Source organism: Mixophyes fleayi, chromosome 10 (genome assembly GCF_038048845.1).
Source record: "Mixophyes fleayi isolate aMixFle1 chromosome 10, aMixFle1.hap1, whole genome shotgun sequence".
Lineage (NCBI taxonomy): Eukaryota > Metazoa > Chordata > Amphibia > Anura > Limnodynastidae > Mixophyes > Mixophyes fleayi.
The window spans coordinates 53,306,082-53,332,836 of record NC_134411.1 but is presented as its reverse complement, the minus strand read 5'-3'; the positions used below and the strand labels follow the sequence as shown (position 1 = coordinate 53,332,836).

General features: G+C 43.7%; 1 protein-coding gene across 1 annotated transcript in view; it reads right to left on the bottom strand.

Annotated features, from left to right (window-relative positions):
• Window positions 1-14,667: 14,667 nt before the first annotated feature.
• LTBP3 (latent transforming growth factor beta binding protein 3) overlaps window positions 14,668-26,755 on the bottom strand; it is a 211,923-nt gene continuing 199,835 nt past the window's right edge. Inside the window, exons 24-25 of the mRNA XM_075188765.1 lie at window positions 26,017-26,145; window positions 14,668-15,638 (exon numbers count right to left, since the gene is read on the bottom strand). Coding sequence (XP_075044866.1) covers window positions 15,487-15,638; window positions 26,017-26,145 — 281 coding nt within the window. The 3' untranslated portion in view covers window positions 14,668-15,486. The remainder of the gene's footprint in view (window positions 15,639-26,016; window positions 26,146-26,755) is intronic.

Genomic DNA, 26,755 nt, shown 5'->3' with positions numbered 1-26,755 from the left:
GATCATACGTTTAATACATTCCACTAAAAATTCACATTTTTTGCCTCTTAACAAACTTGATCTCTAATGGCTATAAAACGCAGCATAGAAGTATTCATCTAAAACATATTAAAAATAAATAAAGATCATACTTGCCTATTCACCGGGATTTCTGGGTGTCACAGAATGTACAATAACTCTTATGTTCTGGTGTGAGATTACAATCATAGACAGACAACAATTGTAAAAAGGATAATTCCAATGTTTATTATATAAGATACAGATAAAAGGAATAAATACTTAGCTGCAGAATACAATTTGAATGTTGAGAAATGTCTTGATCTGAAGAGCCCCGTTGCTTGAAAGCACTCAGTGAATTCTGGATGATTTGTTGGACACAGCTTTCTCAACAATGTTCCATCTCAAGCTGACCCTATTTGGATGTTAGATGTCTGATATTCTATGAATCCAAGCCCACCTTCTCCCCCCTGACATATACACATATTCTTTGTATGCCTTAGTGATCATTGTATGTCTTGGTAGTACTCGCTATTCCGACTCTGAGAAGGCCGACAAAGAGAAAATAGACAAAAAAATTGTGATCACAATAACATAGACATGCTTTAAAAGTAGCCTTACAATAACATACACAGAGGAGTTTTCCGACAAGACAGTAATGCAGACTTCTATCAATTGCGAAGAGACTGACAGCTGACACTTAACTATGACATCATTAAAGAGAGCGACATTGAAATTTCGGAATTTAAAGCAGCTCACCTAGTGTTTTCTCAGGATAACTTATAATCTCAGATAAATATCACCATCAATATCATCATCATCATCTATTTATATAGCGCCACTAATTCCGCAGCACTGTACAGAGAACTCACTCACATCAGTCCCTGCCCCATTGGAGCTTACATTCTAAATTCTCTAACACACACAGACTAGTGTCAATTTTGATAGCAGCCAATTAACCTACCAGTTGGTGTTTGGAGTGTGGGAGGAAACCGGAGTACCCAAAGGAAACCACGCAAACACGGGAGAACATACAAACTCCTCACAGATAAGGCCATAGTCAGGAATTAAACTCATGACCCCAGTGCGGAGAGGCAGAAGTGCTAACCACCAAGCCAAATATAGTATCTCATTCAGTGATATATTCATCAAGCAGGAAAATCTGTATTATACAAAAAAGGCCACAGCTATCCAGCATACAGACGCAGCCATCACTTATTTTTCTCCCCAGTTTCTTTTTCATTACAATATTGCAATATTCCAGGGATGATTTGTCTTGCTCTAAACACAAGTCACGATAATATTACCTTTCTTGATGTTAATAGCCAAGTGTTCTCATGAGCTTATCACCACTATTTTCACCAAGAGTACTGACAAGAATACCCGATTACATGTTTTCATCCTGGTCCCCCTAAAAATGAGACTATCATATTCACAGCTTCGTAGGGTTGTACGTATTACATCTGATACAGAGAAGATTGGTGATGCTCTAGCTACTATGAGCCATCCCTTTATTTACCAGGATATAGTAGATCACTGGTAGATCAAGTTCTGGAACGGGTTGGTAAAATTGATAGAGAGACTTTGTTTAAACCCTATGATCCATCTAAGCAAAATTAGATTAGCACAGCATTGCTCATCTATCACAAAAGCATATTCTGAGGCATCAAAATCAGATGACATCTCTGTTATCTGTATATTTTACTTCTTTTGTATTCTTATTTTTTTGCTATTTTTTATTATTACACAGGCCAACAAAAATATATATAATTGCTAAGGCTATTTCAACAAATTTTTGATATTTTGTGGTTACTGACTTCAAAAATGAAAGTATTTTTTTTTTGAATTGGCTCTAGTTCTTGAGATAATGGATATCCTCAATTAATAGGGAACTTAACATGTGCATACAAAAATCTACACTTGCATATGGGAATACACCAGAACATTCTAGAAGGTGAGACACGCGAATATTCTAGATGTTCACTCCATCATCATTCTAGAATATTCCCCCTCTGTATGTAAGTGATCAGTCACTCAACCAGCTGTCAGTTGAAAGTAAGCAGTTGAGATGTTTGCGTTGTCTATTGTGTTTCTCTTCTTTCTCATCTGTATAATATATTTGTATACATCTAATTAGTGTAAATAAGTCAAGTTGTATAAGGAGTGGTTCTTCAAGAGAAAACATGATGTAGGTGCAGTAAACATCATTAACGAGCCATTGGTTGACAGGAAAAAAATCATTCTCCAACCACTCTATATCAAGCTGGGACTAATGAAACTTTTTCTTAAGGCCTTGGACAAAGATGGCGTTTGCTTCAAATATATTTGTAGATCATTCACTGGACTACGTGTTTAAAAACTAAACTATGGAATTTTTGATGCCCTTCAAATTCGCTGTCACACATCGCACCAGCTAACCTCACATTCTGGCTGCTCTGAACTGAGCATGCGCACACCTGTTCTTTTCAAAACTCCCTACATTCACTTGATTGGCTAAGTACCTGTCAGCCTGTCTATTTAAAGTACATGCCTCCTTACTATGGTTGCGAGATCTTCAGGTCTTCTTACCTGTTAGGACGTCTCCTCCTCTGGCTCCTGTTTATTGCTCTCCTGTGTATACCTGCATCACTTTCGCAGTTAAGATGCTGCCGATACTCTGCAGATCATTGCGCATCTCCTCTGATCCTGCTCCAGGGCTTCCAGATCATCAGGACCCCGGTGCATCAGCATCCTGCAGACAATTGATCTCTTCTATAATCCTGAACTTCCACTTCCCCGTTGGACCCGTCTCCAGTACTCTGACATATCCTTACTGCGATAATCTGCGGTCTGCAAGGCTGATACCACTGGGATGGTAGAAGGAGTAATAGTCTGCGGACAGCAGGGTAGTTACCAATGGAATGGGGAAAAGAAGGTAGTCTACGGTCTACGAGGCTGATACCACTGGGATGGTAGAAAGAGTAATAGTCTGCGGTCTGCTGTAAGTGAGCACAAAACACATCCAACTACTAGAAGGGTTGTAACCTAAAAGAACAGGCACAGATTAACCAAAAGTGGTGCCTTAAATAGTGGTAGGCTGTTTGGGAGGCCAATGAATGAATTCCATAGGAGACAAAACAGATTGGGTTTGTGCAAGTGCAGACCCGCAGTGGAGGATGGCGGCCAGCTGGGACTGTCAGAGAACGCCAGCGCCCAGGTAAGTGAGCAGAGTTACGGTTTAGCCGGACCAAAAACCCAGTGTATGACACACATTACATTTTTCATACCGCCACTTCTATATGACTACTTTGACCACTGTGTGTGTGTGTATATGTGTATTGTGTACATACAGTATATATATATATATATATATATATATATACATACATACATACACACACACACACACACTATTCTGTAGTTATTCAGCACCCTCATCTTCACCCTTTTGTCAAGTATGTATTACATGTGCTGGGAATACTACCCACATCATCTTCATGTATGTTGTTATTCATATTCATCTTATTATTGGAAGTATAACTTCTATTATAATGATCATCTTTAGTTATAGTCTTCATTGTCTTCAATAGCAAGATATTTTTATTCCTCTTCAACATTATCTTCTTCATCATAACTTTTACAAGGACTCTCAACAATCTATGCTGTTACCTCATCTTTTCAACTCAAGAGTTAGTCTACACCCAGAGTTTTCATTCATCGTGTACTAGCTTGTGAGAATTCTTCTAAGTGAAATTCTTACAAGTGTATTAACTAGTATAGTTAGAGATATACAAGAGATAAACAAGAGGAGAACAGGAGGGGAACATTCTACCTGCAAACACTGATACATGAGGACAACATTCAACAATCAGCCTTGAGCTCTGATATCCTCCACCACCTGGATTGCTAACTGCCTGGACTCTCCCTGCTGAACTGTTTCTCACACTTATTTAGGCCTGCTGCAGTATTATCACTTGGTGATTCCTCTTATGCTGCTTGGATTCCCACTTTTAAACCACACTGTTGCTCCACTTAGCTTGAACTTTGAACTAGCTCCCTCTTGTCCTGTGGATTTGTATAACCAGCTCAGTGCAATTTGTATTATGCCTTGTTTTATACTAATGCCTTCCAATCATGCCTGATCTTACTGTTTCACCTAACTGTTTTTTCTAAACCCACCCATCTGCTATCTCTGCTGTCCTTTCTGCTTCTTATTCCCTGACTCAAACTTTACCTCTTTTCTTCCTCTTTTCTCTCCTTCTACCTTTGCATTCTTTTTTATTCACCTCTTGTGCTCTCACCATTTCCTCACTACACTTGTAAGCACTTACCATTCTTGATTTCTGAATTCTTTCAACTGTCTATTCCACACCTTCTCTAGCTTTATCATGATTTACTCCTCTCTCACTTCTGTCCTCTCCCTTTATCCCCCCGCTTCCCATGTCCAACCTTTCCATATTCTTCCTCCTCCTCACTCCCCCCTCTCACTTCCCATCCCCCTCCCTATTTCACTCCTCTCATCTCTTCTGTGCCTCTGGGCCCCTGATCTAACATGCTGCCCCCTCTTACATCTTTTCCTCTCTCCTCCCTTTCCCCACTCACACCCTTTCCCGCTTGTCGCCTTCACTGCTCTACTCTCAGTGTCAATCTGCTCCTACCTACCTCCTCCCTCTCTTTCCCCCAGCTAATCTTCTCCCTCACGTCACTCCTACCTTCTGCCTCTCCCATTCATAAACCCCCTTATCTGCCCCATCACCACTCCTCCCCTACCTCTTGCTCCCCTGCCCCTCATCTCCTGTCTGCTGACAAATCCCCTCTTATTTCTGAGTCTCGTCCAATTCCAACCCTCTCTTCCTGTCATTCCCCTCGCTCCATATCTTACTCACCCATGCAGATGAGCAACCCCAACAATCTCATCCACATCTCTTCTCTTCCCTCTCTTCCACTATCCTGTGGTCTTTGGAATGCCATATCAGTCTGTAACAAATTGACCTCTATCCATGATCTCTTTATCTCTAGATCCTTCAACCTGCTTGCCATCACTGAAACCTGGCTATCCCCTGAAGACACTACCTCTCTAGCTGCTATCTCTTTCGGGGGCTTGTCCTTCTCCCACACACCCAGACCTGGGGAATGGCAAGGTGGTGGCGTCGGCATACTTCTCTCCTCTTGCTGTTCTTTTCGGGTTCTTCACCCTGAACCTTCCCTCTCTTTTTCCTCCTTTGAGGTACACTCTATCCGCCTATTCCACCCAGTCCACCTTCGTGTTTGTCACGGGCACTAGGAGTCTTGCCCAGGTATTCACCAGATGATTGGGCTTACCAGAGTAGTGAAGTTAACACAACGGTCCTCTGCTAGCAGGGTGACTAGCGGAACATATATCACAGCAGATGGAGAGAGAATGCCAATACAGAATAGGAAAGTCAGTCACTTGCAGCAATCTTGGTCAGTGAATCAGCGACTAACTGATATTGTGGAAAGGCAGATTTGAACACGGAGATCAGGATGGACGTGAGCAGATGCGTGGAGGTAGTAGGAAAGTCAGTGGTCTGCGTACAACAAGTTGTACCACTGCTATGGTGAGAAGACTTGTCCAGGTGCAGGTAGGTAGCGGGGAAGTCAGTGGTCTGCGTATAGCAAGTTGTACCACTGCTTATGGTGAGAAGACTTGTCCAGGTGCAGGTAGGTAGCGGGGAAGTCAGTGGTCTGCGTACAGCAAGTTGTACCACTGCTTATGGTGAGAAGACTTGTCCAGGTGCAGGTAGGTAGCGGGGAAGTCAGTGGTCTGCATACAGCAAGTTGATGAGTGGAGGCATACAAAGGATAATAGGATGCAGACACTGAGAGCACAGAGGAACTTGATCCCAATAGATATGCAGCGTATTCAGCAAAGTCTATAACGGTATGTGTGGCGCTGCTTGGTAGAGACTTGCTCAGCACAGATATGCATGCCAATAAAGGATAGTCAATCACAATTATGCATATAACGACTGAGTATTACGGTTAATTCCAAACAGATATGCAACGTAACAATAACAGTCTATAGCGGGTATGGATACCGCTGCTGAGAGTGGAAACTTGTCCTAGCGGATATGCAGAGTAAACGTAGAAAGTCAATAACAGATAGGCATACCGCTATTCAGTAGAACAGTCTGTCCACAGGAAGATGCAGGGACTACAGAGACGCTGAACGGCAGAGACGAGTGTAGAAACCACAGGTGAGTAGATCCGGTAATCAGAGTCCAGCTGAGGACACAGACAGGAAACAGGAGACTGTAGCAGGTATGGAAACCAGCGATGAGTAGCACAGGGAATCCACAGGAACTGAAGACACTAGTAGTACACAGGAGACAGTAGCGGGTATGGAGACCAGCGATGAGTAGAATAGGAATCAGCAGGAAACTGAAGACACTAGTAGAACACAGGAGACACCTTCAGAGACTCACAGGGAATGAGACTCAAGATCAGGCAATGAGGTAATGAGCACAGGTGCCTTAAATAGGGAGAGTTGCCTGATCAACCAATTAGATTAAAAGCAACAGTCACAAGAGTTCTTGGGTGCTGCGCATGCGCAGTCCATCAGGATGGCGGACGGCCGCGGTTCAAAATAGGTGGCGGCAGGAAGGCTAGGGAGCCACGCACCAGCGTAGAGGCACTCACGGTCCGGTGTGTGACAGTGTTGCTGTTATCTACCATCCTCCTGGTCCTGTCTCCCAATTTCTTGATCACTTTGCCACCTGGCTTCCTCACTTTCTCTCCTCTGACCTTCCCTCCATGATCTTGGGGGATTTTAATATCCCTATAGACAATCCCTCAGACCCTGCTGCCTCCAAACTTCTCTCCCTCTCCTCCTCCCTTGGTCTCTCTCAATGGACCTCCTCTCCTTCCCACCACAGTGGCCACTCCCTAGATCTGTTTTTTTCACACCTCGGTACTGTCTCTGACCTCATTAATTCCCCTTTTCCTCTCACGGACCACCATCTCCTCTCTTTTAGCATCTCTCCACCCCTCTCATCGTCCCCGGCCCCCAAGGTTACTCTCACCAGGCGTAATCTTGACACAGTTGATCCTACCAGTTTCTCTTCTTCCCTGGGCTCGCTTCTCTCGCCATTACCACTCTTTCTTGCCCCGATAAGGCTGTCTCCTTCTACAATCGCACTCTTACCGCTGCACTTGACTCTGTCGCCACGGCTGTCACCGTCAAGCTTCGTCGGTCCCCGCCACAACCGTGGCACACTAAACTTACCCGCTATCTTCAATATTGCTTCCGCAGTGCAGAGCGGCTTTGGAGAAAGTCACGCATTCATGCTGACTTCCTCCACTTCAAGTTCATGCTTGCCTCTTATAGTTCGGCCCTTTACCTCTCTAAACAATCTTTCTCAAAGCTCTCATTTCTTCCCAATCCTCCAACCCCGTCGGCTTTTGCCACCTTCAACTCCCTCCTCTCCCCTCCCCCTCTCCCACTCCCCACCACGCTCTCTGCTGTCGACTTTGCTACCCACTTCACCTCCAAGATTGAGTCTATACATCATGACATCTCCCAGCAGTCCCTTCTTACCCCACCCTCTCCCCCCTCCATGCCCATTCTGTCCCCCCTTCTCACCCTCCTCTGCTGCTGCTATCTCCTTTCTCCCCTCCCCTTCAGCTAGCTCACCCTCCTTCTCTTCCATCACTCCGGTATCTGCAGATGAAGTCCATACCCTTCTCTCTTCCTCTCCCACCTCCACTTGCACACAGGACCCAATCCCCTCCCACCTCCTCCGCTCCCTCTCTACCGAAGCCTGCTCCCACCTTGCACACCTCCTCAACCTCTCCCTCTCCTCTGGAATCTTCCCCTCCTCTTTTAAACATGCTCTTGTCTCCCCTATACTCAAGAAACCGTCCCTTGATCCCGCCTCTCTCTCTAATTACCACCCTATTTTGCTTCTTCCTTTTGCCTCCAAGCTCCTTGAACGAGTTGTCTACAACCGTCTCACCTCCTTTCTTTTCTCTCACTCACTACTTGACCCGCTCCAATCTGGTTTTTGCCCCCTCCACTCCACTGAAACTGCCCTCACTAAGGTCACTAATGACCTTCTCCTCGCTAAATCCCTTCTTATTCTTCTTGACCTCTCTGCTGCCTTCGATACCGTTGACCACGCACTCCTTTTGCAAACTCTCAAACACCAAGGTACCGGGCTTGGGAGACTGAGGAAATTGTGGTGTTATTGACAGGGAGATTTAAGGGCAGGTGGTAACACTGTCCTCTCCTGGTTTTCCTCTTACCTCACCAACCGCTCCTTCTCAGTCTCTACTCATGATTCTACATCACCCCCTCTTCCCCTGCCCGTTGGCGTTCCTCAAGCCTCCATTCTTGGCCCCCTGCTTTTCTCCCTCTACACCTCCTCCCTTGGTGTCCTCATCCACTTCTTTGGCCTCCAGTACCACCTCTATGCTGATGATACCCAAATGTATCTTTCATCCCCTGACCTCTCCCCTTCCCTTCTGTCTCGTGTCTCCTCCTGTCTCTTGGCCATCTCATCTTGGATGTCCCAATGCTTTCTTAAACTCAATATTTCCAAGACCGAGCTTATAGTCTTCCCCCCTGCCAGGACTCTCCCACCTCCCCCCTCTCTATTTCTGTTAATAACACTACCCTTGTTTCTGTCCCCCAAGTCCGATGCCTTGGGGTCATCCTTGATTCCTCCCTCTCATTTAAGCCTCACATTCTGTCCCTCTCAAAATCCTGTTACTTCCACCTTCAGAATATATCTAAGATATGTCCCTTTCTCACCACGGAAGCCACGAAAACCCTTGTTCACTCGCTTATTATCTCTCGCCTTTACTACTGTAACCTTCTTCTCTCTGGCCTACCTGATTCTCGCCTTGACCCTCTTAACTCTATCCTCAATGCTGCTGCCCGCCTCATTTTTCTCTCCCGCCGCTCTATCTCTGCAGTCTCCCTCCAACAGTCACTACATTGGCTCCCCATACCCTACAGAATTAAATTTAAACTCCTCACCCTCACCTTTAAAGCTCTTAGTCAATCTTCCCCTCCCTACATCTCCAATCTCATCCCTGACTCCTACCTGCCCCCTCAGCTCTGCCACTGACCGCCGCCTCACTACTTCACTGATCACCTCCTCTCACTCTCGTCTTCAGGACTTTGCCCAGGCTGCTCCTCTGCTGTGGAACGATCTTCCACGTTCCATCAGTTAGCATTTACTCTCAAAGGCTTCAAGAGTGCCCTTAAGACTCATTTCTTTATTCAAGTCTATCAGTCCTCCTAACTTTCTTGTCCTGGCTCTCTTCCCTAGTTAGTACCACCCTTTTTGTGTCTCCCCCTTCCCTTTAGGTTGTTAGCTCTCATGAGCAGGACCCTTTTTCCTTGTGTGCTCCTTCTACTGTTCCTTCACTCTCTGTACCTCTTGGCCTGCTTCGCTAGCCCTGTTTTCCCTGTTTTATTAATCTTCGGCCTTCTTCTTGCTGATTTCTACTATCCCTTTCACTATCTGTCAGATATAATCTGATTTGCTTTACCCTGTCACCTGTGTTTGTATATATTTGTGTATCATGTTGTGTCTTGGTTCTGTTTTCTGTATATGTAATGTACGGCGCTGCGGACCCTTTGTGGCGCCTTATAAGTCAAAGATAATACTAATAATAATAATAATAATAATAATAATTGCCTGAGTGAAACATTATCAAGCCTAGATAACTGGTCTAGCATAAAATAGAGATAAGTATAAAGCACACAAGATACACTTTAAGCATATTATAATGTGGCATACTGGAAACACTATTCATCATCAAGTTGATGATGATGAACTATGTCTTTCTTATTTTTAAATAGGCTGGGCCAGGCACAATTTGACAGAAAAACCCATAGCATGGGGTACCACTGTTCGGCATACTAGGGAAATTGGGTAAGCAAAAACTTATTGGTCCCCTTGGAAAAATCAGCCCTGGTGTTTCTAGCCATCTTCCAAACAACCGTGCCCAGTCGGTATTATGGCAATAAATAGTTAAAAATAAGAATTGCATTTTTTTGTGTGGCACTACTGGTTCTAGCCATAAACTGTTTGACTATGCTGGTGTTTGTAGAACCCCAAGCGCCAGCACACCAATAGCTGTAGTTCATTGATAAAACGTATCAATGAGCTACATTCTACCAATTAGCCTGTGACCAATGTTGGGGACATAGAATTTTATTTATTATTGTTATATTTTCTGAAAACACATGTAAATACAACATAAATATGTTGGTATATTTTGATAGAAAACACACTCTTTATCACTATATGTTACGACCTAATGCTTTTAGTAGTCAGTCAGTATCCGGTATAGGATTAAGGCACTGAAATAGTCAAAGATTTAACTTTTATGCTAAAGATAAGAAACATCTGGTGACATTATTGCATTTTGTTAAACTTTTATAAGTTGTTTGATGTAGCACTACTGCCATCTACTGTCTCAGTCATAACGTTTGTTCTTTTGTTAGGAATTGTGAGTGACGTAATGTATAAGGTGTAGTTATTGTGTTATGCAAAACTATCAGAAAGAGACAATTTTTATTATTATTATTATTATTATTATAGATTTGTAAGGCGCCACAGTGCTCCGCAGCACCGTATATTAGGGAAAACAATACATACATAAAACAGGGACATACAAGGTAGACAAAATAAATGCAGACATGAAAACAAAGGGTATGAAGGATCCTGCATATTAGAAAGCTTACATTATAAGTGGAAGAGGGCACAGCTGAAATAAGAGGAGCAAATGTGGCTCAGAGTGGAGATTGGGATAGTGGCAGGCTACTCTGTGTATCATCTGCATCACTAAGAGGCATATCATCATTATTATTATTATAATTATTATTATTATCGTAGATTTGTAAGGCACCACAGTGCTCCACAGCGCCGTACAGTAGGGAAGACAAGGACATACATTAAACAAGACATACCTAAAACAAGAACAGACAAGGAAGACAAAATGAGTGGAGACATGAAAACAAAGGGTATGGAGGACCCTGCTCATTAGAGAGCTTACATTCTAAAGGGAAGAGGGCACAGGTGAAACAAGAGGAGCGAGTGTGGCTCAGAGAGGAGATTGGGACAGTTGTGAGGGTGCATTAGTGTGAATAGTGTTATCAGGGATAAGGTCACCTCTAAAAAAGAGATGGGTTTTCAAAGATATAAAGATTATTTTGATATAAGATTTGAGATGTATGCATGGGTAGTGTTGTTGAGGACTTTGTAGGTAAGGGTGAGTAATTTGAATTTGATTCTGGAGGACACATGAAGCCAGTTTAGGGATTTGCAAAGTGGTGCAGAAGATGTGGAGCGATGAGAGAGGAAAATCAGTATTGCAGCAGCATTTTGGATTGATTGAAGTGTGGCTATATGGATGTCAGGAATACCAGATAGCAGGAGGTTGCAATAATTAAGACAGGAGATGATGAGAGAATGGATAAGATTTTTGTTAGCATTCTGGCAATGTTTTTAAGGTGGAGTCAATAGAACTGGGAGAGAGTCTGGATGTGAGGAATAAAGCAGAGGGTGAAGTCAAGTGTGACACCAGAGTACCGTGCTTGGGAGACTGAGGAAATTGTGGTGTTATTGACAGTGAGGGAGATTTGAGGGCAGGTGGTGACTCTGGCAGGAGGGAAGATAATAAGCTATATTTTGGACATGTTGAGCTTTAGGTAGCATTGGAACATCCATGTGGAGATAGCAGAAACACTGTTGGATACACGATATAGTACAGAAGGAGAGGTCAGGGGAAGAGATATAGATTTGGGTGCCATCAGCATAGAGATGGTATTGGAGGCCGAATGATCGAATTAGTGCCCCAAGATGTAATGTATTATATTGATCACTTTTCTTGTAGTATCTAGCACTTGTCTGGACAGGACAGTGGTTCGGTCTGTTGGCCAGGACTTTTTAAAGTATTTTCAGGTCAGTATTGAGCAGGAATATTTGTGATAATTGGTTCAGCCAGAAGGATCTTTACCTAGCTTGGGGATAATTGTTTATTTAGGCCAGGGGTGTCCAACCTTTTAGCTTCCCTGGGCCACATTGGAAGATGACGAGTTGGTTTGGGCCGCACATAAGATACACTAACAATAACGATAGCTGATCATCCAAAAAACCATAGAAAACATTTACATAGTTAACATATATATATGAGAAAAAAAGTGATATATATATATATATATATATATATATATATATATATATATATATATATATATCACTTTTTTTTCAAATCCCCCTATATTTACCTTTCAATCGCCCTGTTCAAAAAATCCTCTCTAATTATTATACTATAATCACTTTTTGTATTGTTTCGATGCAATATCAATAAAGTGCATTTAAGCCAGGCATTGTATATCAGGGTGCCCTGACCAGGCCTGCGGTACCTGACATATACATCACAGTGACCCCAAATTGTGACCTGTTTTGCTAATTACACCACTATGTTAGTTAAGGGATAACAACTTATAATGGGCCAAAGAGAATAATATATAATGCCCCATTAGTATTACAAGTAGATGTATGTAGCAGGGAGATAAGGTCCATGATGCTCCAGGACCAGGTGACTTTTATTCACTGGTCAGCGTCCCTTGAAATAATAAAAAAACAAAAACCTTAACTTACCTTTTAATCGGCTTGTTCTCCTGTCCTCTTCTCTTCTTTTCTCCAATTCTGTGCTGCTGATTGTTCTTCTCGCGCGGGTGACTCCTCTGTGCTGCGCTCCACAATGGATGTTGGGCGTGATGACATCACGCCCGACATTCACTGCGAGCACCACACGGAGGAGGAGACAAGGGAGGGAGCCGGAGTACCAGCTGACATGACCGCAAGGTAAGTATTTTCTTTTTTTTTTCTTGCAGGATTTTTTTTTCATTAACAGTGCTGCCCCCTTGTCACAACCAAAACTCCTTCTGGGCCACATTTACAGGCGTGCTGGGCCGGATGCGGCCCGCGGGCCGCGGGTTGGACAACCCTAATTTAGGCTTTGATTGTGTCAGGGTGAGAGTAGCTGCCATCAAGGATGCTGTTGAAAGTTTTAAAACCGCCAGAAGCAAACAAATCCATACAAGATGCCATTTTATTATGGGCTACAACAAACATAATAAATATAGAGGATACATGTTTAACAAATATTGGTCAATTTTACAATGTGATAAAGATACATGGATAATCTCCCTAAAAAATTAAAATCATATGTAAAACATACTTACCAACTTTTTTCAGTTGGTGTCCGGGAGACTCTCTGTTGCAGGTGGGCGTGCGGGGGACGGGGCTCCGAAATCGCGGCATTTTGGCCCCGCCCCACGATGTAATTACGCAAAACGCGTCATTTGACTGCGGGGGCGGGGCCAAATGTCGCGATTCATTTTGGCCCTAATGCGGGCAGAAGCGGGAGATTGCCACACTCTCCCGGGAGTCCGGGAGACCCACTCGAAATGCGGGAGTCTGCCGGACATTCCGGGAGAGTTGGCAAGTATGATGTTAAAGGACAATGAACCTTAAGCAACAACTAGCCCTTACCAAACCAAAGAATAGAAATGATAAAGCAATGTAAACACTAAAAAAGGGGGTATGATCTATCTGTATGAATATTAATATGTGCAATGTTTTCCTCAATGTGGCTGAGCAACTGTTTGGCCACAAAATAGAATTCAAATCCTAGCAGGCAATTCATTGCATGTTGTATATGTGTTATCTTGTCCATGTGGCCTACAATAAGTAAGCCGCAAGTCAGAGTTATGATGGTTAATATTTGACCACAAAAACACATGAAATTGACACTTTCCTGAATAACACAGCAAGGATTTTACTACATTGAGATGTATGGGTATATAACCTGATCATTGAATTAAGAAAAAGAAAAAAGTTTTTCATATGCGTCCTAAACACTTTATGCCTCTTTTAGGGGGGTATTCAATTGACGGCGGGACCGCTGAAAACCCCGTGCTCAAAAAATATTACCGTTAATACGGTAATATCTCGGCCATCAATTGAATACCCCCCTTAGAGTTTGGAGTAAATCAAGCTAAAAGGTTCAGGTTTGCATCTTGGCAAAATCAAGTTGCTACATAAAATTTCTGAACAGATTTAAAAGGCGGAGTGGGAGCAATATAGCTGCTTTCATATTGTTGAGAATTTTGTTTGATTGCAATTATTTATATTAAAAAATAAAAAATATTATTGTTTGTTTTTACTAGGCATATATTATCAGCAACATTATTTTATCTTTTGCCATTCAGTATGTTATTTTAGATGTTCATTGTTATTTTTCTTTATATCATTTTACTTTAACAGTTATCATTATTATTTAATTTTCATTGAATTGCATGGTTCATATACAAATTGAGTTATTATTTATTGTATTTCAATGCTTTTTGTAATAATAAGACACAGTAGTTTAATTGTTTTTAATATATTCTCTTTTTTGCCCTAATAGGTTAAAGAGCTAAAGGTGTAATGTAAAACCTAGTATATATACCAGGGCTGATTCAGGCAAATTATGAAGCAGATGCTGTAGATGCAGACACCCATGAGATTGTGTGGAGAAGTGTCGTCCTATTTAACACTTTGCTATTTAAACACATTAACCTGTCTGTCTGAACTATGCATATATAAAGAAGGAGAAATGTAAACAAAAACCATTCATTGTATAACAAAGTATAACAATGTAATATGATAATAAATATATTTATTTGTCAGTATATGAAATACTTTAAAGTCACACAAATAATACAATAAAAAGGAGCTTGAGTATATAGTGTGTGTGTGTGTGTGTGTGTGTGTGTGTGTGTGTGTGTGTGTGTGTGTGTGTGTGTGTGTGTGTGTGTGTGTGTGTGTGTTTTATTTGCAAGAGACTTGTTATCATAAAGTTCTGAAAGTCAGAAAGGGAATAAAGGTAAATAATTATTGCAACTCAGTAATGATATATTATGCACAGACTTGATCACTTAACACCTTTCCTACAGTCACTGTGAGGAGCACCCCTACACAAATTAATAAAGAGTGAAGTTTCTGCTGGGGCAGTATGAAGAAAGACATATGCAAGTTTTAAATAAGGTAAGGTATTTTAGGTCCAGAGCTCCAAATTACATAAAAACCCTTCTGCTGAGGTTGCAGGCATTCTGGATAATAGATCATACCTGTATTTACATATATACTTACATAGATACCTGCACACACTGTGGTTCCTTTTTTGCTGAAACATATTGATTTGAATATAACTGTAGAGCATTTTGTCTGTACAGGAAGGGTGTATACAGATCCCCCTTTATAAATATTTAGATAATATGAATATGAGACTGAATGTTACATAAAGCTGTACTGTACTGTACAAAATAGATCTCAATGCTTTCTTATCTTACAAATCTTGGTTACCATACATTGTATTTTTGTCTCACTCATATCTCAAGGTTTTATAGAACTATAGTTTCTTGAGGCACTTCAGTTCGGTGGGCTGCATGCTGGAGGTTTGCTGCTGATTGTGGCGACCAAGCTATCTTTTCCTCTGTAGGATACAGATGTGTGGGTGACGTGATCGTGTGTACCCCGATTTACACACACAACGGAATGATCCGTCTGTGTTTATGCAACGGCTATTTTTGCAGAGAGATCCTCTTGGATTCTTCTGTCTGCACTCGTCCAGATCTGTTAGACCAATAAGAAGTCAATATAATGACATGACACTGTGGCATTATTGTATTTTTATGCACTCATTTCACTTTGATAAATCAGTGTTTTAAAGATATCACCAATGCTTTCTTTTTATATTTTATAGCAAATATTCATAGTAATGTCGAGATCATTTAAATATAAATTATATTTGAATGATCTAGACATTGCTATGAATATTTGCTGTAAAATAGAGTTAATTAAGAGTTATTCTGCCATTAGACACATACTACAAAATGCAAGATACAAAAACCTTATCTATGTAATATACTGTATGTACCTTAGTAAGGGGGACCCATATTAAAAGGAAAATTACATAAAATAAAAATACTATCATAACTATATTTTCTACAATTGCACATTCTTGCTACTGTATTATTTTAACAAAAAAAAGATGAGCGATTCAGATTTGGAGAAAGTTTGGGGTATTGAGTCGAACCTGTTTCTCACAAGTTCAGATCTTAAAACAAAGCAAAATGTAATTTCTGGAAAAATATTCGACCTCGCAAGTTTTGGATCGATATCTGCTACATTCATGGCCAAATGTTTTGAGAATGTGTTACAGAGCCGCCGTGGCTGTGGGCACCGCTGCGACTCTCCTCCTCCCTCTCTGTCGTCCCGGCCATCGCTATGACGACCGGGACGTCACTTCCTGTACTTGGTCCGACCGCTGCCAGGGCAACGGCCGGACGCCAAAATGACAGCGCTTGCGCCCCGGCTATTCAGAACAGCCGGGTGCGCCTCTGCAAGACTGCGGGCTGATTAATTTGGCCACTATCAATCAGTCTCCTCCTGAGTGTTGTTATAGGGCTAAGCCCTGATTGGTGGATGCTAGTATTTAAGGCAGGGAGGCTAAGCCCGGTTATAGCGCTTCTGACCCAGTCTTGCTGACCTGCTCTTGTCTGTTAGTACCCTGTCCTGTGGATACTCTGTTGGATTTCTTGTGTATGACCCCTGCCTGGACTTTGGACTCTACCTGTTTGCTCATGACTATGACCCTTTGGCCTGTTTCTTGGACCCTGACCCTTGACGTGATTATTGACTACTATGCTTGCCTGTGACCCTTGACCTCGGCTACTGTCTGACTACCCACTGCCTCCTGGCCTGCCACTACAGGCCTGTATTACCAACCCACACTGCACCTGTGTCACATGCCGGGCTCCCGCTGTGTCCTTCCCGGGAGCCGTTGTGCGCTCTCACTGCTCTCCCCTCCGTTCCCCGCCAGCCTGTCTTACCTAAGCTGCAGCAGCTGCTGTCCTGTGTCCCTCCAGCAGAATGCACATGCACATGCGCATAACTTCCAAACCTTTTCTCTTCTTCTGCTGCCCTCTATTGGCTGCCTAATTGTAATCGCCCTATATATTGCCCTTCTACTCTAGACTCAGAGCTGGTTCTTTCAGTCAGTCCATGACTCCTGTGTTGGAAGCAGCTCCTGTGTTTTCTCATTCCTGGCTCCTGGGAGTTCCTTACTCTGCATTCCAGTGTTCCAGCTCCTCCGGGCTTCTACGCTGCAGACCATTCCTACAAACCACTTCTAAGTGGCTACGCCGCAGACCATCTCTGCTAATCGCTCTCAAGTGACGAAGCTGCAGAACATTCTCTATCTAACCACTCCCAAGTGGCAACGATGCAGAACATTTCTTCCAAATACCACTTCCGAGTGGCAACGCTGCATTATTCCTGCTAATCACTTCCAAGTGACAACGCTACAGATCATCTCTAGTACCATTCCCTAGTGGCGTTTCACTGTTCATCTCTAACTCTGGTTGCAAGTAGTAATGGCTACAGTTCTCTAGAGGCTCTACATCTTCTAAACTTCCCGTGAGTTACTACCTACCCAATCCTATGCTCATTCTCTTGTGGTTCCCTAGGGGGCCGCGACCTGCAAGTGGAAGCCGCGAAGTCCATATTCCCTTGCGGGAATCACTGGCGAACACCTTTCACTTGCTAGACTCCGCGCCCCTAGCTGAAGTCACGCCAATCCCGGCTAAACTACCAGGATCCAACTGGCCCTCATTGGTACCTTGACAACCTGGAGTTAAGTCCTGGGGTCATCCTAGTACCGGTGAGCACATTAAGCTCTGAGGGAAAGGCGGCTGCTATAGGTGAAGACCTCCGCCATCTAGTTCTGTGGGTTGGTGATCAGACCGTCAGCCTAACAGAATGACACAAGTATTGGTTTTCACAAAGTTTGTTGCTGCTGAGTTTTTAGACCTATATGTCAGATGTTGCTATGGTATACTGAAGTAAAATTACAAGCATTTCATAAGTGTCAAAGGCTTTTATTGCTAATTACATTAAGTTTATGCAAAGAGTCAATATTTGCAGTGTTGACCCTTCTTTTTGAAGACCTCTGCAATTTGCCCTGGCATGCTGTCAATCAACTTCTGAGCCACATACTGACTGGTGTGCGCCCATTCTTGCCTAATCAATGCTTGGGGTTTGGCAGAATTTGTAGGTTTTTATGTGTCCACCTGCCTCTTGAGGATTAACCACGAGTTCTCAATGGGATTAAGGTCTGGGGAGTTTCCTGGCCATGGACCCAAAATTTCCATGTTTTGATCCCGAGCCAATTAGCTATCACATTTGCCTTATGGCAAGTTGCTCCTTCATGCTGTAAAAGACATTGTTCATCACAAAACTATTTTTGGATGGTAGGAAGAAGTTGCTCTTGGAGGATGTTTTGGTACCATTCTTTATTCATGGCTGTGTTCTTAGGCAAAATTGTGAGTTAACAGAAGTATTAGTAGATCCCTGGGCGCTTGTAAGACAGCATAAAAATAAACATATATTGAAGTACATAAAGGTACAGAGAGTTGCAACTCAGTGAAGTAACTTGCATACAGTTACAATATAGCAGATAATTCCCAACCTCTGCTATTCAAAAGTGCAGTCCATCAATTGGTGTAATAGCGCTGAGGTGTTATTGTCCAGGATGTAAATGTCCACAGTTAAACAGGCCTGTGAACGAATAACATAGAAAACGATTCCTCAAATAGTCAGTTTCCAGGGCTGTAAAGAATCAGTCCACTAGTGTGCTGGTAAACAGTTGTAAATCTCGTAGTGGATCCTTAATCAAGAGATAATGCAGATATAACTCTGGATAAAGCCAGAAGTGGAGTCTGGTATTCAGACTTACCCTTTAGTAGAACAGAGCTACAGCAAAGCTGGCAACATCATCCGTTTAGCTGGTTGTTCCCGTCTGTAGAGGCTAGTTGCCGTGGGGACGCTTCAGCGTCCTGCTGCTGGGCGGAAGTCTCGGTCTTCCAAGAGTGATAGTGCGCATGCGCTTGACGTGTTGCCGCTAATCAAGCGGTTTTAAAGTCCACAATGTAAGGATATATAGATATTGCAATAGTCCAGTAAGAGCGTGCAGTGAGTTTGACCCACAATCCAACGCATTTTGCCCTGGCGGCTTCCTCAGGGAGAAACGCTGGCGTTTCTCCCTGAGGAAGCCGCCAGGGCGAAATGCCTAGTTTAAATCAGACACGTTGCCGAGGTGCATAAAATCAAGCACCTAGCCATGCAGTCTTACTTTCCTAACATTTGTGATACAAACTGGGTCATTCTGAAGAGCTCAGTGACTTCAAACATGGTACTGTGTTAGGATGTCACCTTTGCAATAACACTGTTCGTGAAATTTCATCCCTGCTGGATATTCCACGGTCAACTATAAGTGATATCATTAGAAAGTGGAAGCGTTTAGGAACAACAGGAACTCAGCCACAAAGTGAGCGGTATCAACGACTGCTATGGTGCGTAGTGGCCAAGGCTCTGTTGATTCCATAGCTGAAGAGTTCTGAACTTCCACTAGCATTAATGTAAGCACAAAAACTGTGCAGCGGGAGCTAAATAGAATGGGTTTCCATGGCTGACCAGCTGCATGCAAGCCTCACATCACCAAGACCAATGCCAAGTGTCAAGATGGAATGGCATAAAGCACACTGACACTGGACTGTGGAGTAGTGGAAACGTGTTCATCTCTGTTTGGCGGTCAGATGGGCTGGACTGGGTTTGGAGTGTCAGGCGTCGTCCCCGCTTTCTTCCTCCAGTGCAGGGACGGCCGCCTGATAGTCTCAGCCAGGAGCGCCTGGTTGCTAAGCAACAGGCACGGCATCCCCGGCCGTCCTCTGCTTGCCGGGCTCAGGCGCTCTGACGCGTCCCATTGCTAGGCAACAGGACGCTTCCTGTCGGCGGTCAGACCGCCCTCCTACACGCCAATCACTGGTGTCTGGCCCCTATTTAAAACTCACTCTGGTGCCATTAGGGCGCCAGAGTATCAGTGTTCCTGCCTCTAGCTTTAGTGCCTCCATTTATAGTGCCTCCCTGTTGTGACCCGGTTACTTTGACTTTTCTCCTGCTATCTCCTCTCCGTTGTGACCTGGCTTGCTGACGATTCTTCCTCTGGTTGTCCCGTTCTGTTACCGCGATTGTCCTGTCTGACTTCTCTCTGGATTGTCCTTTGGCTCCGTCTGCTCTGATTGGCTCTGACCCGGACCGTTTGACTCCTCTACTACTGCACCGGCAACTGTTCAGTGGGACCGCAAACTGCGTGCCCTGCGCAGCTAAGCCTAAACCCCCTTGCGGGGTCCCTGGTAAAAACCAGGGGCACATTAGACTCCGCACCCGCTGGTTCAGTGGCATCAATAACGGTTAGTAGTTTCAATATCTTCATACTCCAGCTGAGCCTGACAGTATACTCTGGCCATGACTGATGGTACCGGGGAACCCTCTGCCCGAGATCTCCTTCATCATTTGGCTCAACGGGTGGATCAGCAGGAGGCTAACCAGATGCAACTTCTCCAATATATCCAAGGGGTAGTATCCCATCTGGAGGCTTTGCAAGGCCCTTTGAATCCTCCCCAGGCTACCCCTCCATACCCCTCTAGGTGCACCTCCTCCCAGTGCTGACGCCGCCACTCCTAGGAGCCTATGTATACCTTCCCCTGAAAAATATGACGGTAATCCTAAAGGCTGTCGAGCATTCTTAAACCAATGCTCTATCCAGTTCGAACATGCCTCGGAGAACTTTTCATCTGAGAGAGCGAAGGTGGTATACATCATTTCCCTCCTTTCCGGACAGGCTCTGGCCTGGGCCTCTCCTCTATGGGAACGGAACGATATGTCTCCTCACAATTCTTCTATGTTTCTTGGGAATTTTCGCAACGTATATGATGAACCGGGCAGAGTGTTTTCTGCTGCCTCAAGTTTACTCGCTCTCCGGCAAGGATCCCTCTCTGCAGGGCAGTATGCCGGCCAATTCCGGACCTTTGCCTCTGAGTTAGGATGAAACGATGAAGCCTTGACAGCTGCCTATTGGCAGGGGTTATCCGATGCTATCAAGGACGTACTAGCCTCCCACGACCTTCCTGCTAGTCTGGATGAATTAGTGTCGCTTAGCATTAAGGTGGACATTCGCCAACAGGAACGTTCTTTGGAGAAAAACCAAGGCCGTCGACTTTTCCGGTTAGCTCCTCGCTTTCAATCGCTGGTTCCTCCGGCCGAGGAGCCTGTGCCGATTGGACGCTCCTGTCTCTCTCGGGACGAAAGAGAACGCTGGATTAAAAACCATCTTTGCCTGTATTGTGGGGGGTCCGGTCATCTGTTATTGACCTGTCCTAAGAGGCCGGGAAACTCCATCTCCTAGGTGATAAAAGGGAGGTTGTCCTAGGATCCAGTCTCCATACTCCCTGTTCTCTCATGGATTCCAACTTCCTGATGCCAGTTACCCTTAAAACTACGGATGTCTCCCTGGAATGCTCTGCTTTTGTGGATTCTGGATCCGCAGGGAACTTCATATCCGCCACCCTCATGTCCAAACTCCATTTACCCTCTTATCAGTTGCCTCAACCCTTGGTACTAACCGCAGTGGATGGTAACCATGTCAGTATCAGTTCCATCACCTGTATCACCAGTCCGATCCGGTTGCAGGTAGGGGTCCTTCACCACGAGTGGATCAAGGTCCTGGTTCTTCCTCAATCCGTCAATCCCTTTATGTTGGGTTTACCCTGGCTGAGAACTCACTCTCCTCAATTTGATTGGCATCATGCCCAGGTATCCTCCTGGGGTGCTTCCTATTTTTCTGGCAGTCTCTCTAAAGTGGAACCACCGTCTCACCTACCCTGTTTCTCACTTTCCTCCAAATCTACGCTTCCGGAACCTTACTTGGATTTTCTAGATATATTCAGCAAATCTACTGCAGAGAGTCTGCCCCCGCATCGTACCTGGGACTGCCCCATCGAGCTCATTCCTGTTAAAACCATTCCTAAGGGTAGGGTATATCCTCTATCCTTACCAGAGACCAGAGCCATGTCTCAGTAAATTTCTGAAAACCTCCAGTGGGGTTTTATTCGAAAATCTTCCTCTCCTGCAGGGGCCGGATTCTTCTTCGTCAAGAAAAAAGTTGGTTCTTTAAGACCCTGCATCGATTACCATCGCCTTAACGCAATAACGATCAAGAATCGTTATCCGCTTCCTCTCATTACAGATTTATTTGACGCATCCAGGGTGCCAAGATCTTTTCCAAGCTTGACCTCAGAGGAGCTTACAATTTGGTACTCATTCGTAAAGGAGATGAGTGGAAGACAGACTTCAATACTCGAGATGGGCACTATGAGTATTTGTTGATGCCTTTTGGCCTCTGCAATGCCCCTGCAGTTTTCCAGGAGTTTGTTAACGAAATTTTCAGAGACCTTCTCTATCAGTCTGTGATTATCTACCTGGACGACATCCTGGTATTCTCAGCTGACTTGCGCTCTCATCGCAGCCACGTCAGGACTGTCCTCTCCCGTCTCTGTGATCACTCCCTGTATTGTAAACTTTATAAGTGTCTCTTTAAACGTCCTCAAGTGCCCTTCCTCGGCTATCTTGTCTCTGGCACTGGTCTCCAAATGGATCCTCTCAAGGTGGAAGCAATCCTCAACTGGCCACAACCATGTGGTCTTAAGGCTACTCAGCGGTTCATCGTGTTTGCCAATTATTATAGCAAGTTTATTAAAGGGTTCTCATCCATCATTGGTCCCATCACGGCCTTAACACGTAAAGGAGGTTTCTGTAAGACCTGGCCTCAAGAAGGGGTCGCTGCCTTTAAGACTCTCAAGGATGCTTTCATTTCCGCTCCCATTCTCAAACAACCTGAACAGGGGAGACCCTTCTTTCTTGAGGTAGACGCCTCCTCCATGGGAATAGGGGCTGTTCTATCCCAAAAGTCTTCTTATGGTTCCTTTGAGACATGTGGATTCCTCTCTAAGAAATTCTCCAGTTGTGAAAGAAACTACGGGATTGGGGACAAGGATCTTCTGGCTATCAAGATTGCGCTGGAGGAGTGGCGTTACCTTCTTGAGGGGGCCCTACATCCTGTGACTGTGATAACTGACCATAAGAACCTAACCTATCTTCAAGAGGCACAATGCCTCAATCCTCGCCAGGCCCGCTGGTCACTTTTTTTCCCCCGCTTTCAACTAACACTCACATTTTGTCCTGGTTCCAAGAATCTCAAAGCGGACGCCTTGTCCAGATCATTCGACAATTCTGACTCCTTGGTTCTTCTGGACAACAAGGAGTTCAGTTCGTAGCTAGATTCTGGAGGGCCTTTTGTGCTAACCTTGGGCTCAAACTCAAGTTTTCTTCCGGTCACCATCCCCAGACAAATGGACAAATCGAACGGGTTAATCAGGATCTGGTATGTTTACTGCGCATGTTCCCTCCATGAAATTGGCTCCTCGCTTCATTGGACCATTTGCTATTTCTCAAATCATTAACCCAGTCCCAGTATGTTCCACATCTCCCTGCTTAAACCCTTGGTTCTCAACGAATTCTTCAAGGAACCAGTTGTTCCCCCTCCCATCAAGACCTCTCTGGGTGATGAGTATGAGGTACAATTAATCTTGAAGTCTTGCTCTGTTCGCGGTAATATCCAGTACTTGGTACATTGGAAGGGTTACGGTCCCAAGGAGAGATCTTGGGTCCCCGAGGCTGATCTACATGCTCCCCGTCTCCTTGCTAAATTTCTGGAGAACACCAACCCTTCTTTGAAGGTGAGAAGGAGGGGGTACTGTCAGGCGCCGTCCCTGCTTTCTTCCTCCAGTGCAGGGACGGCCGCCTGATAGTCTCGCCGGGGGCGCCTGGTTGCTAAGCAACAGGCGTGGCGTCTCCGGCCGTCCTCTGCTTGCTAGGCAATGGGATGCTTCCTGTCGGTGGTCAGACCGCCCTCCTTGCACGCCAATCACCGGTGTCTGGCCCCTATTTAAAACCGGTTACTTTGACTTTTCTCCTGCTATTACCTCTCCGTTGTGACCCGGCTTGCTGACGATTCTTCCTCTGGTTGTCCCATTCTGTTACCACAATTGGCCTGTCTGACTTCTCTCTGGATTGTCCTTTGGCTCCGTCTGCTCTGATTGGCTCTGACCCGGACCGTTTGACTGCTCTACTACTGCGTCGGCAAATAATCAGTGGGACCGCGACCTGCGTGCCCTGCGCAGCTAAGCCCAAACCCGCTTGCGGGGGTCCCTGGTGAAAACCAGGGGCACGTTAGACTCCGCACCCACTGGTTCAGTGGCGTCAATACCGGTTTGTAGTTTCCGTATCTTCATACTCCAGCTGAGCCTGACATGGAGGATGCCAGTAGTACGTTACCTGCCTGACTGCATTATGCCAGCCGTGAAGTTTTGTGGAGGAGTGATAATGGTATGGGGTTGTTTTTTAGCGTTTGGGCTAGGCCGCTTATCTCCAGTGAAGGGCAATCTTAATGTTTCAGCATGTCAGTCATTTTGGGCAATGCTATGCTTTGTGGCAACAGTTTGGGGAAGGCCCTTTTCTATTCCAAAATGACTGTGCCCAAGTGCACAAAGCAAGGACTACAAAGACATGGTTTGATGAGTTTGATGTGGAAGAACTTGACTGACTCAAACAGAGCCCTGACCTAAACCCCATCGAACAGCTTTGGGATGAACTGGAATGGAGATTGTGAGCTAGACCTTCTCGTTCAACATCAGTGCCTGTCCTCATAAATGCTCTACAGAATAAAGGGCACAAATTCCCGCAGAAACAAACTCCAACATCTTGTGGAAAGCCTTCCACGAAGAGTGGAAGCTGTTATCGCTGCAAAAAGGAGGACCAACTACATATTAAAAGTAAATGTATATGAATACAATGTCATTACAGTCCATGTTGGTGTAATGTTCAAGCGTCCGAATACTTTTGTCCATATAGTGTAGATACAATTTCAAAACCTTTTTAATTATAGCTATAGACTAGACACATAACAAGCAAAAAAAAAGGCCTAGGTAGTTTGTGTTCTTCGTATGAGGAACTCTTCTGTGGATCTCAAGTCCAAAGGAGAATATAGATTCCACCACCTAACATGAAAAAATATAGTACAGTATATGAACTTTCTGTGACCTCCTTAAATTAGGATAACATTTTAAATATTTTATTTAACCAGTGGAAAGCTTTCAATTATGTCTTTTAATGAATCCAGGCTCATGGCACATTGATACTAAGAGCTATGTCACACTGGCATTTCTTTTGCTCTAAGAACCTTGGGCCTGATTCATTAAGGATCTTAACTTGAGAAACTTCTTATTTCAGTCTCCTGGACAAAACCATGTTACAATGCAAGGGGTGCAAATTAGTATTTTGTTTTGCACATAAGTTAAATACTGACTGTTTTTGCATGTAGCACACAAATATCAACTTTAAGTTTCAGTGTACAAATAAGCTATCAAGTATTTGTGTGCTACATGAAATAACACTTAGTCAGTATTTAACTTATGTGCAAAACAAAATACTAATATGCACCTCTTGCATTGTAACATGGTTTTGTCCAGGAGACTGAAATAAGAAGTTTCTCAAGTTAAGATCTTTAATGAATCAGGCCCCTTGTCTTTAAAATGAACAGTGAGAAGTGCCACTATTTCCACAATTGGTTAGTGTAAAATGATCCACTGAAGTTATTCTACACTTTGAGAAAAAACCCTGAAACTTTGAAAACTTTGTGTACATACTGGCCTGTGCAAAACCTGTTTACCGTTACTGTTTCTTAAATTAAGCTCATTAATTCCTTTATTACAGTTTATTAAGTGACATACTGACTTTGGTCCACAAGCCGCTAGAAGTAAATTTGCATCTTTATGTAGAACTTTCTTCACTATAATAATAGTAATAATCTTTTTTTGGAGATGCCTCAGAGTCAAACTCTCTTGTCTACACAGTGAAGAGTATTGGGCTATAGAGCACATTTTCAAAATAATTTTTTTAAGTATCAACACAACTTGTGGATTCATAATCATGGCATGTAATGGACAACAAATGTGAATTCTAACAAATCAATTAACTACAGAGAGCTTTGGCTCACCACTGCAACGGGTCCGAGTAATGTCCAGCTGGAAGCCTCCCTGGCACTCACATGTGATTCCATGAGGACCTTTCACACAGCGTCCATTCACACAGGTGCACTCCTCAGACCCTTCCTCTGAGCTGTCATCTAAAATGAAGTAGACAGAGGGAAATATACAAGATTACAATAGCAATATCACACTTGGTAATGACTGAGTGTACTGCAGTATGTTTGTGTATTCATTTGTACAGATACAGCATAGTATATTTCATTGAACAATGCATCATAGTACTTATATTTTTGCAATGTTCTCAAATATCCTAGTCTAAAAACTATAAACTACTCAGAGAGGTGTCACAAAAGAACACTCAACATAACTCTCTTTTTAATCTTGACCATTGGTACAAACAACTCTATATTTATATTGACCTTGTATTTAGGGTTGTAAACTGTAATTTCTCTTTTAAATAATTGCTTGTTTAAAAGTAATTATTCTGTATTTATGCTAGTTTGTGTGCGTGTGTGTGTGTATATATATATATATATATATATATATATATATATATATATATATATATATTTATATTGTGACAGAGTCACTGGAAGGAGGCTAAATGGGAGAGGTATGTGTCCCAGGCTTCCTGCATTGTGTTATGTATGGAGAAAGAGAAGGGTAGGCTCCATACATAACGCCCAGTCCGGATCTTCTGATCTGTCAGTCTCTTAACAGACTGATCAAGAGATGCACCTGTGAGGT